General features: G+C 46.1%; 1 protein-coding gene across 6 annotated transcripts; it reads left to right on the top strand.

Annotated features, from left to right (window-relative positions):
* The first annotated feature begins 245 nt into the window (after positions 1-245).
* Positions 246-15,359, top strand: HDDC2 (HD domain containing 2). 6 transcript variants are annotated; one of them, XM_053284769.1, is made up of 6 exons: positions 277-424; positions 1,360-1,481; positions 2,607-2,709; positions 7,405-7,473; positions 11,624-11,762; positions 15,212-15,359. In XM_053284769.1, the coding sequence occupies exons 1-6, from the start codon at positions 380-382 to the stop codon at positions 15,307-15,309; spliced, it is 576 nt and encodes a 191-aa protein (XP_053140744.1). In that variant the 5' UTR covers positions 277-379; the 3' UTR covers positions 15,310-15,359. The 6 variants fall into 6 exon arrangements, with proteins under 6 accessions (XP_053140752.1, XP_053140744.1, XP_053140742.1 ...); XM_053284767.1 differs by lacking the exon at positions 15,212-15,359 and adding an exon at positions 13,167-13,638; XM_053284749.1 differs by lacking the exon at positions 15,212-15,359 and adding an exon at positions 13,167-13,647 and having other exon boundaries at positions 311-454.
* The last annotated feature ends 1,247 nt before the right edge of the window (positions 15,360-16,606 follow it).

Below are 16,606 nucleotides of genomic sequence, written 5' to 3'. Positions count from 1 at the left end.
GGGAAAGCCCATCCAGTAGCATTTTCTACTTTTTAAAACCTTTATCTAGAGACAGAGTCCGCTAGTCTTACAAGCCATATAACCTTGCGGTTTTGATCAAATAGCGTCAATTAGCACAAAGCTTTATTTTAATCAAGAATGCAAGGTACTTCCTCTCGATATCATTCTGGCGCTGGTCTGGTCTTTTCGGCCGATTAGGTTTGCTGACTGGGAGGAAGGTGAAAGGCAGGAGGCTAGGAGGGAGTGGACACCGAGCTCCTCTCAGCCTATGAACTCCGGATTCGAACCGGCGTCTGGAGGTGGAGCTTGGCGTTGAGCAGACGCCACTTCCGCACCAAGGAGGTCAATCAATGGCCAGTCATCGTAGCGCTGTCTAGCTATGGGGACCTTGCTGCAGTTTATGAAGCTGGTGGGGCAGCTGAAGGTGAGCAGGAGGGAACCTGGCGCAATGAAGGCCAGGGGCTTCCGGTGCGTGAAAGAGGAACAGGAGTGTTAGGGGAGGCGAAAGTGCGCCCGCAGAATGAAATCCCCTCTGAGCAACGCTTTAAGGCGGTGCTGATGCTTCGGGAGGCGCTGCTTTTGAACTCAGACTTGCTTGGCATCGCGCTGCCCTGCACTGCGCTGCACAGATACAGAAGATGCGGGTAGCAAGGGGGCACTCGGGGGAGCGGCAGGAAAGAGCAATGCGGGTGTGGGGACAAACGGAGGAGTAAGGCACTGCGTGCATCGTGCAGTGTAAGCAAGAAGCTGAAATCGGAGACGGACGGAGAAGAAGCATGGACGTGAATGTGCTTGGGGATTGCATGGTGCAATAATAGATCCGGGTGGAATATCCTTATTAAGAACCTCATTAGACCTTCAGGGAGAGGCAGGTCTCTTGGTCCAAAGGTTCATATTCCTTAATCCACAATAACTCAAAAGAGACAGGTGCTATTTCTTTCCCATTCTTGGTGTATGTATTGTATGTATATATACAGAGAAAGAGAGGGACAGACAGGCCCAGAAGGAATTGGGATACAGTTAATAGAAAAGGTTATTGTTGATTAACATAACAAAAATATAAGAGTAAATGGGTGAGGCCTGGAACAATAGTTGCAGGCAACCTCACGCTTGAAGATAGCGTCTGACATCGTCTCAGCAGCAGCCAATAGAATGCTGCAGAAGAGCCATCACAAACATTCCATAAGTGTCACTGCAGGTACTGTGCCTTTCCAAAAACATCAGTGCGGCTGAAGAAGGCACAAGTGAAAATGTCTTGACTATTTACTGTTATGTTTCTGTTATGTTAATTTAATGTAATGTTATATAATCAAAAGTGGATACCGGCAAGTTTTTGATGCTCAAACTGTTTTCAACTAGAGAGTACCCCGAACAGGCTGGGTATACAGAAAGGTGGCGAATCCAGAGAGTGTCTCGGACCATATGTACAGGATGGCAGTCATGGCTATGGTAACTGAGGATAAAACTCTTAATAAAGACAGGTAAGCATGCTGAGGATCCTGGCCATCCTAGCAATCTCTTAATTGATATAGGGAATTACACATTGTTGACCCAGTTCAGAGAAAGGTGGTTTCACTGACAGTGTGGGAATTATGTTAATCAGCACTAACTTGCCCTATTGATTTCAGAGAGACTTATGCATGACTCCTCTGGATCAGAATTTATTTGTAACAGAAAACCAAGTGGTGTTTGCTTTGACTTTTCAGCCAGTCAATAGCTGACATACTACATAACATTATGTGTCCATTGCAACATAATGTTTGTGCAGTTGCACAAGAGTGCGGATGCGCTAAATGCAAAAATCACACAAACACAGCTACACAATTGACTGCCACTATTGCCAATGGCTGTCAGTTTTGCACAGCGCTGTCAGTTGTGCACAGTGCTCTTGTGCAGCTGCACAAACATTACATTGTAGTATTCATGTAATGTTTGTGTAGTATGTCAGCCAATATCAGCTGACTGACTGCTCTAACTCTTATGTTATCTAGGTGGCCTGAGACCGTAATAAAGATTGATTTGATTTGATATCTAGGTGGATCAGAAAGAGTTATCCGTTTCTGGTAATCCTGATTTAATGTGTGCAATTTTTAAAATGGGGAGAGGTACTGGGACATGTTTTAATAAATGTCACTCTACAGAGCAATACTCAGGCTGCTTCCCTTAAAAGATGAGCTCATTTTATGTGCAAAGGAGTTTATACTCTTGATTGAGCTCCCAATACCCCTGGAAGATAGATGACAGTTAGTGCTGTTTTAGAAGTTTGAAATTGAGTTTGAGAAAGTGAATGGGTGGAAGCATGTATTTTTCCCATGAGTTCAGTACAAGTTTTGGGTTGCAATGGGGTTATAATCCACACAATCCACACTATAATCCACATCTTAGTCTAGCCATAATTGCTAGTAGGCCACTAACTGGAAATAATTACATTATTTTGCTTGATTTAGAGATTATTAAAAAAAGGTTCTGTGTTTGCCTTTTAATAAACTTGGTGTAGGCATAAGAAAGAGTGTAAACCTTGAACATGTCTTTCGCTCTCATCTGGGGATTTTCTTTCATGCCTGGAGCATCTCTCTTCACTGCTTACCCTTCTTTTCTTTTCCCAGATGCATTCGATTAGCTCTGATTCACGATATGGCTGAATGTATCGTTGGTGACATTGCTCCTGCCGACAATATTTCCAAAGAGGAGAAACACAGGCGAGAAGAGGTCTGTATGATGGCATTTATTGCTTGATAGTCTACAGAACATCTTAAAAAGAGAGAGGGAGAGAATAAGTAATAGGTAAAGTTTGTGAGAAATTCTCAAAATATGATACTGTAACTGCTGTATTGAAAATACAAGTGAATCCTCATTATCCACGGGGGTTCTGCTCTGAGGGGGAATAACGGAACTGTGGATATTGGGGCATTGAAGTCAATGGGATGTAGGGTGGGAATCGGTTCCTGCAGGCTGGCAAAAAAGTGAAAAAAGGTGGGCAAAGGGCAAATAAGGTGCCCTACCATTCTCTGTGGGTGTCCAGCTGTCAAGGAATGCTCCCCTCACAGTTGCAAATTCCCAATTTTTCCATGAAAAATCACAGGCAGTGATTCACAAAATGGCTCCTATTGACAAAATGGCAGTCGGTAATGATCTCCAAGGTCATTTCTGGCCATTTATGAATCGCAGATACGTATTCACAAGTCCCACCTTTGTGCTGATGCACTCTGACCCCCTCCCCCCATTCTCCATGCTTACCACATTTGTTTGCAGAGACAAACGCTGCACTTGTAGAGAGAGGTGGGATGCTAGGTTGTAGGGGTGTGTCTGAACCGGTCTGGAGGCCATTCTAATGGCCTCCAAACTGCCGGACCGGTTCGGACTGGGCCGGTCCGGGTCCGGGTGGGGGGGTCTCACTTTAAGGGTGGGAGGGCTTGCTTACCCCTCCCGCCGCTTTGCCCCCGTCAGAGGCCGTAATCTATGGTAAAATTGGGGCGCTGGAAACCAGCCGCCGCCGCTTCCGCTGCCCCCCCCCCCGTGAGCAGATTAGAGAAGGAAAGGCTACTGCCGCCCTCCCGCCCCGCCACCCCCCCACGAGTGCTCACCAAGTTTAAAGAAATTAGAGAGGAGCTCGTGAACAGAGCTCCTCTCTTATCGAAGCCTCCGGCCCAACTGGGGCTTTGGGCGCGCGCGCACGCGCGCTAGAGCTCTTTATCCGCTAGAGCTTTTGCCGGAGGCCCGGTCTACCCGCCGGGAAGAAGCCGGGTAGACCGGGCCTCTGGCAAAAGCTCTAGCGGATAAAGAGCTCTAGCGCGCGTGCGCGCGCGCCCAAAGCCCCAGTTGGGCCAGAGGCTTCGATAAGAGAGGAGCTCTGTTCGCGAGCTCCTCTCTAATTTCTTTAAACTTGGTGAGCACTTGTGGGGGGGTGGCGGGTGGCGGGGCGGGAGGGCGGCAGGGCGGCAGTAGCCTTTCCTTCTCTAATCTGCTCACGGGGGGGGGCGCGGCGGAAGCGGCGGCGGCTGGTTTCCAGCGCCCCAATTTTACCATAGATTACAGCCACTGGCGGGGGCAAAGAGGCGGGAGGGGTAAACAAGCCCTCCCCGCCCTAAAATGCAGGCCCCCCTTCGGTGCTGGTCCGGACTGCTCCGGACCATGCACATCTCTACTAGGTTGTGAACCGCCCTGAGACATTTTGGAAGAGCGGTATATAAATCTAATAAATAAATAAATAGGGTGCCTCTGTGCTCTGATCACAGGAAGACTCTCCATGAATACAGCATATGGTCTCTGCAGGCAAGTGCTGTTACGATGGGGCAAAGGCAGAGTTAGAGAGTGTGTGTGAGTTGGGTGAAACTTGCAGGTGCACTCCTGGGGAAGCTCTGCATGAGTCCAGTCTCGCCCAGATTCCATAGCAACAGAAAAGGGTAACTACTTCTCATGATATGGACACCATGTCTCTGTTAATTTAGCTCATGATTGCATTCCCTGTTTTAGCAAATCATCCTACTGCAGAGCTCCATATCTTCAGCCCTCCTGCAGATGTTGAACTACAGCTCCCATCATCCCTGACTATTGGCCACTGTGGCTAGGGGTGATGGGAGTTGTAATCCAAAAACAGCTGGAAGACCAAAGCTGAGGAGCGCTGCTCTAGTGGCTCATAGGGGTGTGCGCGGAATCAGCTCCCTTCGAGTCGATGGTTGGGCTTCAAGGATCGGGGAGGGTGCACTTACACACACACACACACACACACACACACACACACACACACACACCTGCACGGCACTTCCGGTTCCACTTCCAGTTGTTGCAACAATGGGGCGGCAAGGAGGTACACTGCTGCCCCGGCTGCTTATTTATCCACAGAGCACCGGAGGAGGAAGCGCGGCGGGGTGTGTGTGTAAGTGCACCCTCCCCCTTTCTTAAAGCCACCCCTGCTCCTGCATTCGGACCGGTTTGAACGTGGGGGTTCCGAACCTGTTCGGAATAGAACGCCAAACAGGTTTGTGCACATCCCTAGTGGCTCATGTTCAACTTGTGGTCCACTAAGATTTCCTCCATCCTATACTTGTGCATTTGGTTTTTCTTACGCAAAAGCAAGACTTCACATTTTCCTCTGTTGATTTTCATCATGTTGGGTTGGGCTCAAAGGTGGAGCCTGTCAAGACAGTCTTGAGCCTTTCTTCTAAGGTGTTAGCTATCCCCCGCCCCCAGTATTGCGTCATCTGCAAATGTAGTAAGTGTTCCCTCTACTGCCCAGTCCAAGTCATTTATAAAGAATTGAACAAGACAGAGCCCTGTGGCATTTTACAAGGGATGTGCAGGAGCTGCAGGGAACAGCCCTGCATGGCCGGTTGGGGACCTGGCACTGCGCCTGGAAAAGCTGCAGGGCAGGGAGGAGCAGGTCAGGAGCTCCTTACCGGCTCCTTAAGGTAACTTCTTCCTACTCTATACCTGACTGCAAGTTGATGTGGAGCCATTAATGGTTGCTGAACCAGCTGTGGATCCAACTTGTACAGTTCAAAACTAGGTCGAGTTGAAACTTTGACAGCCTAGTTTGAGATGAAGTTGGTTATGTGATGATTTCCCTGATAACTAATTTGAACTAGATTTTTCAAAGACACTAAACAGTACTGGCCACTAGAGAGCGCAGTTTTGTATTCTTCATCCAGAGAATCAGTTTGATACATGAAACTGCGTACAACATTCATTGTAGAAGTGAGCTTCAGGGCGATTCAAATGTGTTGTTTCTGATAGTACAGTCCTGTAATGCAGCTATATTATCTTGACTCCATGTGGGAGGTCAAAGCCAATATATTGAAAACACCCAGTAATCTGTGTTTGATAGTGGTCTTTTTTTAGCAGAGGATTGGAGTCCCTTCTTTAGAAGAAAAGGCTAAAGTATTTGGAGTGTTTTACTTAAAATGAGGGAGACATGTTAGAGGGTAATAAAATTATGCATGTGGGTGATATACTGGAGCGTCTGGTCTGGATGAATTCATTGGGCCTTGCAGTGCCATACAGAGGCAGGGGACTTTTGGCCATATCCGCCCAACGGGGGCAATGGGGTGGCAGGGAGGTATGCTGCCACCCCAATCAGCTTTCTTAACAAAGGATGCCAGCGGGGGGAAAGCGGTGGGAGGGGTTCCCCACTCTTAAAGTGGCACCCCCGCCGCCTTGGAACCGCCCCACTGCGGTTCCATGCACAATCCTACCCTCCATCAAGGAACTCTAGGTTCTCCATAGCCCGATGGCTGGAGCAGCTGAATCGCTTGGATTTTACATCCCAGCGAAGCTGCCAGGAAGACAGCAGAAAGGTTCTCCGGAACCCAGTCACTGGGGTAGCTTCTCCTTCTGTGAAGAGGCTAGCCTAGCAATTGGACTCTGGAGAGCCATTCTGCTTTCTGCCCGGCCACTTCGCTTGAATGTAAAAATCCAAGCGATTCAGCTGCCAGGCAAAAAGCAGAATGCAAAAGAGAGGGCTGCTCCAGTGATGAAAGCCTTGATATAGGGCAGCTCTCTCACTTCTTTCCTCTCATTTTGTTTTTTTGCCTGGAGCCCTGCTAGATGGCGGTTTTACTTTGGAAGGGCAGGGGTGTGTTCACAGCTGTATAAGGGGCTACCCCAGTGATCCAGCTCTGGAGAGCCCGGTGTTGCATGATGGGTGAGTACGGAGGGGGCTGCCCCAGTGATCCAGTTTTCCATAGAAAATAGAAAAGCAGACGGGACAGAATGGTTGCTTGTTGCTTCCAGTCTGCTAGGCTGGGAAATACGAATATTTTTTCAGCTTCCCAGAAGCAGAGGAGTGCAGTCAAATGGCAGCGGTACAATGCGGTGGGGCGGGAGTGGGGGAGGCAGAAAGACTGATGAGTGAGCAGTGGGGTAGGCAACTTGATTCCAAAACAAAAAAAGTCTTCTGCCTCCCCAGTGAGTGTGTGTGCCAAAGTCAGGATTTGCCAAGGGTGCCAAAAGCTCTTGGGTTGACCCTGTTCCCAGCTGGCGTTGCAGCAACAGGGAGACAGGGGATGAAGACAAAACCCTGCCAGGCATTGAGATCCCAGCTGGGAAATGAGCTCCAAAGCACCATGCTGGGCGCTTCTAGAGCCTGGCCATGCCCCCTTTGCATGGGACCTGGGCGATATATTAAGCAAGATAAGAGAACCGGCACCCCCTTTTAAAAAAAAAATCACTGTTTGAAGGGAACTAGCAATTGCCCAATTTTCTGTTGCTTTCACCTAGTTTTTAAATTGCTGAAAATCAGCTCTGGTATAAAGAGAGTTCTTTGTACTTGTTGACAACTTTGCTCCAGTTGGCCCATCCTTGGAGGTTCTAAATGTTGAAGTGTTGAAAGAGCAGCTCACCAAAGGCAGAGAAACAAAATGTGGCATGTGAGTGACACCCAATAAAACGCAGGCTTCTGGTTTTCAGGAGGCTATGAAACATTTGACACAACTGCTGTCAGAAGAACTGAGGAAAGAGATTTATGAACTCTGGGAAGTAAGTTTTAAACATCTCAGGTGTATCTATTGATTACATTTATGTCCTAACTAATAATACTGTCTGTCTAATAATGGGAAAGATGCAAAAAGACTGGCATTAAATGCCCTGCAGTCTTCCTCTGCAGCCCCAGTAGATGTGGAGGCCCAATTTTTGCTGCTCTCTCCTCTCTCCAGATCAAGTTTTCACATGCAGGAATCTGTCCATGAAGGGGTGCATGACCCTGATTCACTGCATGTGAAAACTCGATTTGGAGTGCGCAGTGAAAATCACACCCACATTCTTCTGGGGTTATGGAAGAAGTCTGGAGCACACTTAAGCGTCAGTCATTTTGTGACTTTGCAAGGCTACTTCCATTGTCCTAGCCCTGTACAGAGCATAAGCCACTGTGTGTTTTCCCTCTTCTTCCTAATGAAAAAGGGAGAGAGAGAGATTTTAAAGGAATAAGGCATTGCACTGTGTGGTTTAATAGGAAACAATTAGTTCTAAGTAGACCTAATGAAACCTACTTTCTGATTCTTTTAGCATAGTGACTCTTACTTGGGACTCCCATGCGTTGTGAATTTGGTGTGTATCTGACTGTCAGCACATGAGTTACAAAAGGATGTTGCCTGTGCTTTGAGTGGCCAGTAGCTTGAGCCAACATGCCAGTTGGCAAAAAATAAATGCTGTTGAGGTCCTTTAGGATGCCCTCCCTTGTGCTGTTATTAGAAGGGGATACACACAGTGGAGACACATACTGAGACATGGTGACCTTATACGTTTTCCTCCCTTGGGAAAATAAGAGAGAGAAGAAAGCAAGGGACTGGTAGAACTGGTGTTCCACTTTAGGTAGCAAAATGCTATGGGCCAGCCCTGTTTAGAGCACTTTCAAGTGTTCAAAGCACTTCAGGAACTTCCCACATCTGCCATGAACTTCCTAGATTAGGCAAGCCACCCACCCCCAGTTCTCCACATGCAATATGGGGATAACAATTCTGATAATAACCCTGTAAGGTAAGTACTGTTATCCCCATATTGCATTTGGGGAACTGGGGATGAGGGGGCGGCTTGTCTAAGGCCTTTCAGGAAGTTCATGGCACAGATGGGAAGTTCCGATCTAGCCCAGCCTTGTTTCAGCAAGGAGTTTTCTCAGTTCTAGAAAGAACTTGGTCTCCCTTAAAGAGAAATAGAAACACTTGTATAAAAGGCTGAAGTTCATAGTGGCAGATTTGGGATCTGTTGCAGAGGTAATGTGAAGCCAGCCAGCACCACATTTAAGCCATTAAGGCAGCTCTGCATGGAGGACTTGATAAACCACCTGATTTTGCTGCCTGCCTGTTGCTATAAAATCCAGGAGGGTTGCCAAGCCTCTGTGCATGGCTGGTGAGCTGTGTTGGGCCACAGTTAGTGTCGGTCTAGTATAGGATCTAAGGAAGCTGACATTTCTGATCCTGTTGAAATGACCAGTTGTCATCAGATTTTGTCCCACAAGTTTATCAAAACTGTTACGCTATGCTGTGCTTATCCCTAAAATACGGGCTGTTTGGCATTATTTTTGCTAAATGCATGAGTGAAAACGGACTGAAGCGTTCCAGAAGTAAAATGAGAGGTAGGGTAGAGATTAGTGTTAAACTTCCAAGCCATGAAAAAACAAATTTCTGTTACATAATAAATACATTAATAATAATACAGTATATATTTGTTTCTTTTCCTGGCTATCCATGGTATCCTCAAGTCTTCTCCAGCACCAAAGTTCAAAAGCATCAGTACTTTTTCTTTCTTGCTTCTTCTTTTCGCATCCATAGAGTGTCATGGGAAAAACCATTGTCTAAACGATTCTAATCTTTGTAGGTATAGACACGCCACAGCATCTAAATATATTTTCCAAGGCCTACCAAGTGCTAGTCTTTGGCATATTTCTTGACTGCTGGATCCTTTACTATTGACGGTTGATCCTAAAAGGCAGAAGCTATCCACTACTTCAGTGTCTTCATTATCAATTCTGAGGCTGGTTGCTGTACCCATTGTCATTAGTTTAGTCTTCTTTACATTTAGTCGTAGTCCCAATTTTTCACTGTTCTCCTTGTATTAAGAAGCACTAATTATATTTTGTGTGTTTCCCCTTATATAGAAAGTACTTCTCCAAATGAGTAACTTATTACAGTATAATAGATTTCATTGTATAAAGGTAACTATAGAATTCCTAACTCTGGTAGCCTGAAGCAACGTTTACCAGGAAGTGTATACAGCTGCTGGATTATAGGTTTCTGATTAATTAGGGTCACAATTTGCTCTCTCTCTGTCTTGCTCCCAACTGATGCTATATGAGCCTTCTAAGGTATCTGAGTAACATTAAAGTGCAGTAAAACTGAGTTTCACATACCAAGGTTATAATGAGCAGCCAACATAATTATATATAGTACAAATGTTGCCTCTTTTCTATAGATTCTTTTTATTCTTCTGGGTATTGGCAGGGGGTTAAGAGCCTATTTCACAGAATCCTCATATTTATTATGCCTTTAGCTACTTTTTGCCTTTTATGCAAGAGCAGTTTCCAAACTTCTACTTCTGCCCACCCAAATTTGAGCATACTCTTTTTATCGTTCTCATTTTTAAAAATCCATTTCAATATGCACATTTTGTCACTTGTGCCTTGTTTGTGCTTACAGGATACCCAAGGAGGCATGGGGGAGATACTCACGACTGGGCGGGGGTTGGAGGAAGGCAGGGTTCCACCTAGTTTCCTCTAGATGTTCTGCAGTATCTTCATGTCCATGATGCTGAGTTCAGCACGGATCACTGTAGGCCAATATGCGTCCTGGCCCCCAGGAATCCCATAATGCACCATGTGACAAGCACAATACATTGAGGGATACCCCCATGAGATGGGCACTCTAGACACCCTTCTCTGTGTGTGCTTGAGCTGTGTGCGCTCACGCCCTTTAACCCAGGTATAAGCCCGGATACAAAACCCAGGCTTGTGGAGAAGGCAGTGCCAGTATCAGGCTTGATCCCAGTGCTGCACACAAGGGATTCCTTAACCTGAGTAGGGCTGCTCATGTGCATAGTCTTATAACTAAAAGAATTTGTGACATATGCCCCACAGTTCTGCCTATAGGATGAAAGAGGAACGAAGATAAATGAACTTTACTTTTTAAAAATAACATGAGCAAATGAGTCTAACAGGTTCAGTCATTAGTGCTGGACTAGGACTGGGGAGACCTGAGTTCAGATTCCCATTCAGCCATGATACTTGCTAGGTGACTCTGGGCCAGTCACTTCTCTCTCAGCCTAACCTACTTCACAGGGTTGTTGTGAAAGAGAAACTCAAGTATGTAGTACACCGCTCTGGGCTCCTTGGAGGAAGAGTGGGATATAAAATGTAAAATAATAATAATATCCATGAACACAGCTCTGCTGGAGTTACAAATGTAAGCTTGCCAAATAGGCAAGATAATTCCCGTTATGCATAGTTTAAATGTTACGGTGATAATACTGCCATGCTTCAAGGCCTGTTATTATAGTAAGTGGGATGTGCTTTTGTGTAGTAATACAGTATGTAGTTCCTCTTAGTATGGATGCATTTTCAAAAGAGAGGGTTAAAGATTCAGAAGGTATTACAGGCTGAGTATCCCTTATCCAGACATCCAAAATCCGGAATGCTCCCAAATCCAGACACCACACCATAACCACACTGGTCACACCACACTGGAGAGTTTCTACACAGGACTCTCGTGCCAAGAAGTGGATCCATTTCTGCCCCCCTCTGTGTGTGTGTGTGTGTGTGTGTGTGTGTGTGTGTGTGTGTGCGTGCCCAGAAAAGAGTCTTGTGCTGAAACTCTCCAGCGGCGGCAGAGGAAGGAGGAGGGCAGCAGCGTGCTGAGGAGAAAAAAGCAAGCTCCCTGGTGCTCTGGTAACCATTGCATCCTCCCCACAGCCCAGTGGCATGCTTGGCTGGAGGTTTCCGTGCCCAAACAAACAAAACACACTCTCTCTCTCTCTCTCTCTTTCTCTTTTACATTGCACTCTGGGCCCAAATGTGCACTGCCTTCTGCATGAACTATGTAATATGTGACACAGGATGTGCTTCTGTACATCTAGGTGCACAGTTCCTGTGATTCTTCCTTCTCAAAGATGATGTGTTTTCCACATTGCACATTCCATTTAGGAATATGAATACCAATCTAGTGCAGAGGCAAGATTTGTAAAAGAACTGGATCAGTGTGAGATGATACTTCAAGCCCTTGAGTATGAAGAGTTAGAGGGGAAACCAGGGAGACTGCAAGACTTTTATGATTCAACTGCAGGTAAGACACTTCTTTTGTTTTAAGCAGTCAAATGTTATGGTAGATTCTGCAAAGAGAATCACCATACCAAAGAGATTACTTTAAGCTCCCGGTCTCAGATACCTTTTGAATCAAGTAAGGACATGTTTATTCTGCATTTACTTTGGGTACTAGAATCTCTCATATAGTCTTTACAAGAGGACCTCTGCAATTACCGCGGACAGGGAAACCACAAATGCTAAGCCATTAGGGCAGTGGCATTGCAGGGCTCGGTTCCTGGAGGCCCAAAAATTGTGGAGCAAATGGGGGAAACGTGAAGTGCCCTACCATGCTCTGCGGACATCCAGTAATGCCCCCCAAAATCCAGATTTTTTTCTACGAAAGATTGTGGGATTTTTTGTTTACACAAATGAGCCACAAAATGGCTCCTTTTATTAAAATGGCAGCCAGAAATTACCTCCGAGCCACATTTCCGGCCTCCACCCCTGATCCGCGAGTATACAGATTTAACCCCTTCTCCCCCGTCCCACCCCCATGTTTGCCGAAGTCAGGTGTCACTTACCTGATCGCGGCTATGTGAAACCGCAGGTAGTGAATCCACGGATCACGAGGTTTGCCTGTATATTAGCTATACATTGTAAATGTAGGGCAGTCCCAGCGCAAAAGGGAAAACTGTATTTTCCAGAGGTAGCTCCAGGTCTGCACCACAGAATTGAACTGCAAGTGTGGGTAGCTGACAGACAGCAGTTATCTTAAATGTAACTGATTAATCCTGCAGTTTTCTGGGATTCGTAATTTTGATGCTTCTGCATTTTGATGCTTAATTTAACTCAGCCTTTTAAGTAACTTTTGCAAGTTAACCCACAACACTTGTTACTTAAACCACCTTCTTAAATCCACATATTAGTGGCTTGTGGCATTACAGCCTCAGAGGGGAAAATGAGAGCCAACTCTTTTCTTCTTCCCAGTTTCCAAATGCTTTCCATACCTGGAGGTAATTCTTTTGCCAAAGATGACCAGACGAAGTCACTGTTTATAAGCCTAATCAAAGTTGGCAGTCCTGTAATTTTGTCTCTTGCATCTTGGTGTACCCTCAATATATATGCTGAACAATTTATATTGTCCTTGAAGTCCCTTTTAAAGCTGTCAGCACACTCTGTTTCAATTTTTTTTGTTTTTGGAGCCATTCTCAGCTTTTCAAAGACTGGCCTTCTGCAAACATGGCTCTTAAACAGCAACCAGTCAAGCCTCCAACTTACAACCTGAGGGTATTTTAATGATATCTATAGCTACCTTAGGGCCACTTGACACTGCCAAATTCTTCGCCATGACTATGTGGATACAGTTCCACGCAGAGCACAAGATTATGTGTACAAGGCACTGTAAGCAGCCCTTTCAGTGAGGTCAGCTACATGTTTCCCATAGATTTCCTCAACCTGTGTGGATCCAGTCATGTGGATGATTGCCAGAATGAAGTTGACTCTGTGAACCAGCCCTTGGAGCCTATTTCCACAACTTTTAAAAATGAATTCTAGGGACTATGAGTTCTTGACTTCTGTTTAGTGGCCCAGGACCAGAATCGAGAGTTCTAATAGTATTTATCTATTTTAACATGGTGTTAAGGCTGTGCACATGAGTCACAAAACCCAGGCTAGGGGTTTTGCCTTGCCTAGCCTAACCTGGGTGTACTACTGGGATTGGGCTCAGTCCCAGCGCTGCCCTCACGGGCAGCCTGACTTGTAACCCTGGCCTTTAGCCTGTGTTGAGGTGCAAGCATGCTCTTAACCCTGGTGCTGGGGTCATGTATATGCTAGGGATGTGCACGGAACCACAGAGGCGTTGTCCGGCACTGGGGGGAGTGTCGCTTTAAGAGCAGGGAGTAATACTTCCCCCCCCCCCCGCCACTCTTCCCCCTCCAGCGCTGGACTTTGTTAAAACATTTTTGGGGTGACAGAGTTCCTCCCTGCCGCCCCTGCCCCCGTCATTGCCTGAAGAGCTTCCCAAAGTTCCAAGGAGTGGAAGCTGGCAGCGGGTGCATGTGCCTGGTGCGCGCGTGCCTGTTGCCGCCGCGCACGCCGCATAAGTCATTGTGATGTATGCGGCGCGCCGGGCACATGCGCCCGCCGCCAGCTTCTGCTCCTTGGAACTTTGGAAAGCTCTTCAGGCAACGACGGGGGCAGGGGTGGCAGGGAGGAACTCTGTCGCCCCAAAAATGTTTTAACAAAGTCCAGGGGGAAGAGTTGCGGGGGGGGGAGTACTACCCCCCTGCTCTTAAAGTGACACTCCCCCCCAGTGCCAGACTGCCGGAACAGCCAAATTCCGGACCGGTCCGGAGGCCTTCTGCATGGCCCCAGACCGGTCCGTGCACACCCCTAGTATATGCTCAGGCTGTATGTAGCCCGAGCATACACAGAGACTGGTGCCTAGAACACCTGTCTCACGAGGGTATCCTCCAATGCACCATGCTCTTTATGTGATGCATTGTGGGATATCTGGAGGCCAGGATGCATAATCCCAGCTTCTGGATATCTGTGCTGCTTGGGGCAACACGGATCATCTGTGAGCGCGAGTTGCTCTTCCAGCAGCATGTCCACGATCGTCTGGGAGGAAGGTGAGTTGGACCCTGCTTTCCCCTCTGCCCCACGCTTGTGGTGTTTGACTTCTTGAATACTCCACGTGAGTCAAAGGGCAGGATAGAAATGCAAAGAGCTACTTTAGGTGAGCCCAAGGCTTCCTATGTATCCATTGGGCTTCTTGACTTTGTTCTTTGAAATTACCAACTGCTTTTGATATTCCCTAAGTTTTAAAAATGGCATGGTCAGCTACTCTTTGAGAAATGGTGTCTAATTAGTTGCACTGGCTCATGTCATTAGCACTTTCACTTTCACGAGCCACTGCTCTGAGCGTTCGCATTATCTATGTCAGTGCAGTTCTAGAGGGCAGGATAGGAGTACAGTGGGCTTCCGTATGTGAGGTGTAGACTTGCTACAGCTGGACACTCCCACCTTACCATGTCACTGTTCCCACTGAAGTTTGTAGAATAGACTGCAACGATTAATGTAGACACACCCGTGTGAGGATTTTCCTCCCTTACTCCCCTCCCCATTTAACATAGTTACAGGCAATTTTTGTTTTAAAAAACTCAGGGGCAGAACGATTAAATTACAGGCAAGACTTGGGTATTGAAACTGATACTTGTTCTAATGAGATGGAAGTCCTCATGTTGTGTGTTTTTGTTCGTTTGTGGGTTTCTTTCTTTCTTTCTTTTTCTTTTTGTGTGTGCGTGTGTGTATCTTATGTTGTGAAAAACTGAATTAAAAAAACTAACCAACATATACAAAATATAAGAGGCAACACAATAATTAAAGAATTCTGAGTTGAGAAAAGTACTTTGTAATTATCATTGTCACTTTCATACCCATAGCAAAATGAGAGAGCTTGTTAACTAACTGTAATCTCTTGATCTGCAGGAAAATTTAGTCACCCAGAAATAGTCCAGCTTGTGTCTTCCATAAATACAGAAAGAAATACAAAAATAGCTGCAGCAAACAATGATCCTCCACCTTGAGTCACCTTTTGCAATGTTTTCAACTGTAAAATAAACGGTTATGATTCCTATACTGTTTGTTGGTCTTGCTACATATCTGTACCTGAATTTTTTACCAAGTAAGTTGTAGAAAGTTGCAATAAACAAGGTCATTTCTTATAGGAAGTTACACATTTTAACTCCTATCAACATAATGTGTCAAATTATCAAATATCTTTTTGGTTTAACCCTCACTGACTGTCATGGGATATTTCTGTGCCCTTATTGCAGGCCTACTCAACTATGGTCCGCCTACAACTCCCATAATCCCTGGCTATTGGCCACTGTGGCTAGGGGTTATGAGAGTTGTAATCTAAAAACAGCTGGAGGGGCAAAGTAAACTCTTCCTTGCCCTTTTCCCGCCCACCCAGTTGTGAGCATAGCCTCATTGTAAATTAGCATAAAGTCAAGACAGAGGGGATAAGGAGTAAAAAATGAAAAATACAAAAGGAGGTGCAGAAGTTAGTAGTTGATGAAAGAAGTATTATGGGGTGGGGGGGTATGAAGAAATATGGGGAGATTTTGTGGAGAGGCAATGCTGAAAAGCATTATTCTTAGAGATTTAACAAATCGGTCCTTTAGGTAAAGCAGTGGCACCCAGAAAGAAATATCCCTTGTGATAGTTTCCTGTACCCTCTGATCACTCCTATGCAAGTGCCGACTCTGTTCTGATTAGGAAGGTAGGGATCAAGTTGAATATGTGCTGTTTCTTTTCTAACAGGAAACATGAGGAGAAAAAAAGTTGCTAAAGTGTAGGTAGTGCACATAAGATTTCTTGCAAATGTGAAATGGTGAGAGATGTAAAAACTTGGAAAGAAAACGGGGGTGGCGGTGGCTCCTGCCCCAACACACACAGAAAAAAAGGGGAGAAACCTGGTTGTTTCTCTTCTTCCTCGCCCCCCCTCACCCAAGGTCTTCATATCTCTAGAAATGGTAGGTCAACTATTTTTACTTTTTACATTCTATATCCCACTTTTCCTCCAAGGAGCCCAGAGCAGTGTACTACAAACAAGTTTCTCATCACAACAACCCTGTGAAGTAGGTTAGGCCGAGAGAGAAGTGACTGGCCCAGAGTCACCCAGAAAGTCTCATGGCTGAATGGGGATTTGAACTCGGGTGTCCCCGGTCCTAGTCCAGCACTCTAACCACTATACAACGCTGGCTCCATAATTGCTAGGTTCTTTCCCCTCCGGCCCCTAGGAAACAGACCACAAGTGGGAGGTGCTATGCCAGATGTGACAACTACTTTCCCTCAACAGTTTAGGAAAAGAGACGACCT

The sequence above is a fragment of the Hemicordylus capensis genome, chromosome 1 (assembly GCF_027244095.1).
Source record: "Hemicordylus capensis ecotype Gifberg chromosome 1, rHemCap1.1.pri, whole genome shotgun sequence".
Classification (NCBI taxonomy): Eukaryota; Metazoa; Chordata; class Lepidosauria; order Squamata; family Cordylidae; genus Hemicordylus; species Hemicordylus capensis.
This window is presented reverse-complemented; position numbering and strand designations above follow the sequence as displayed.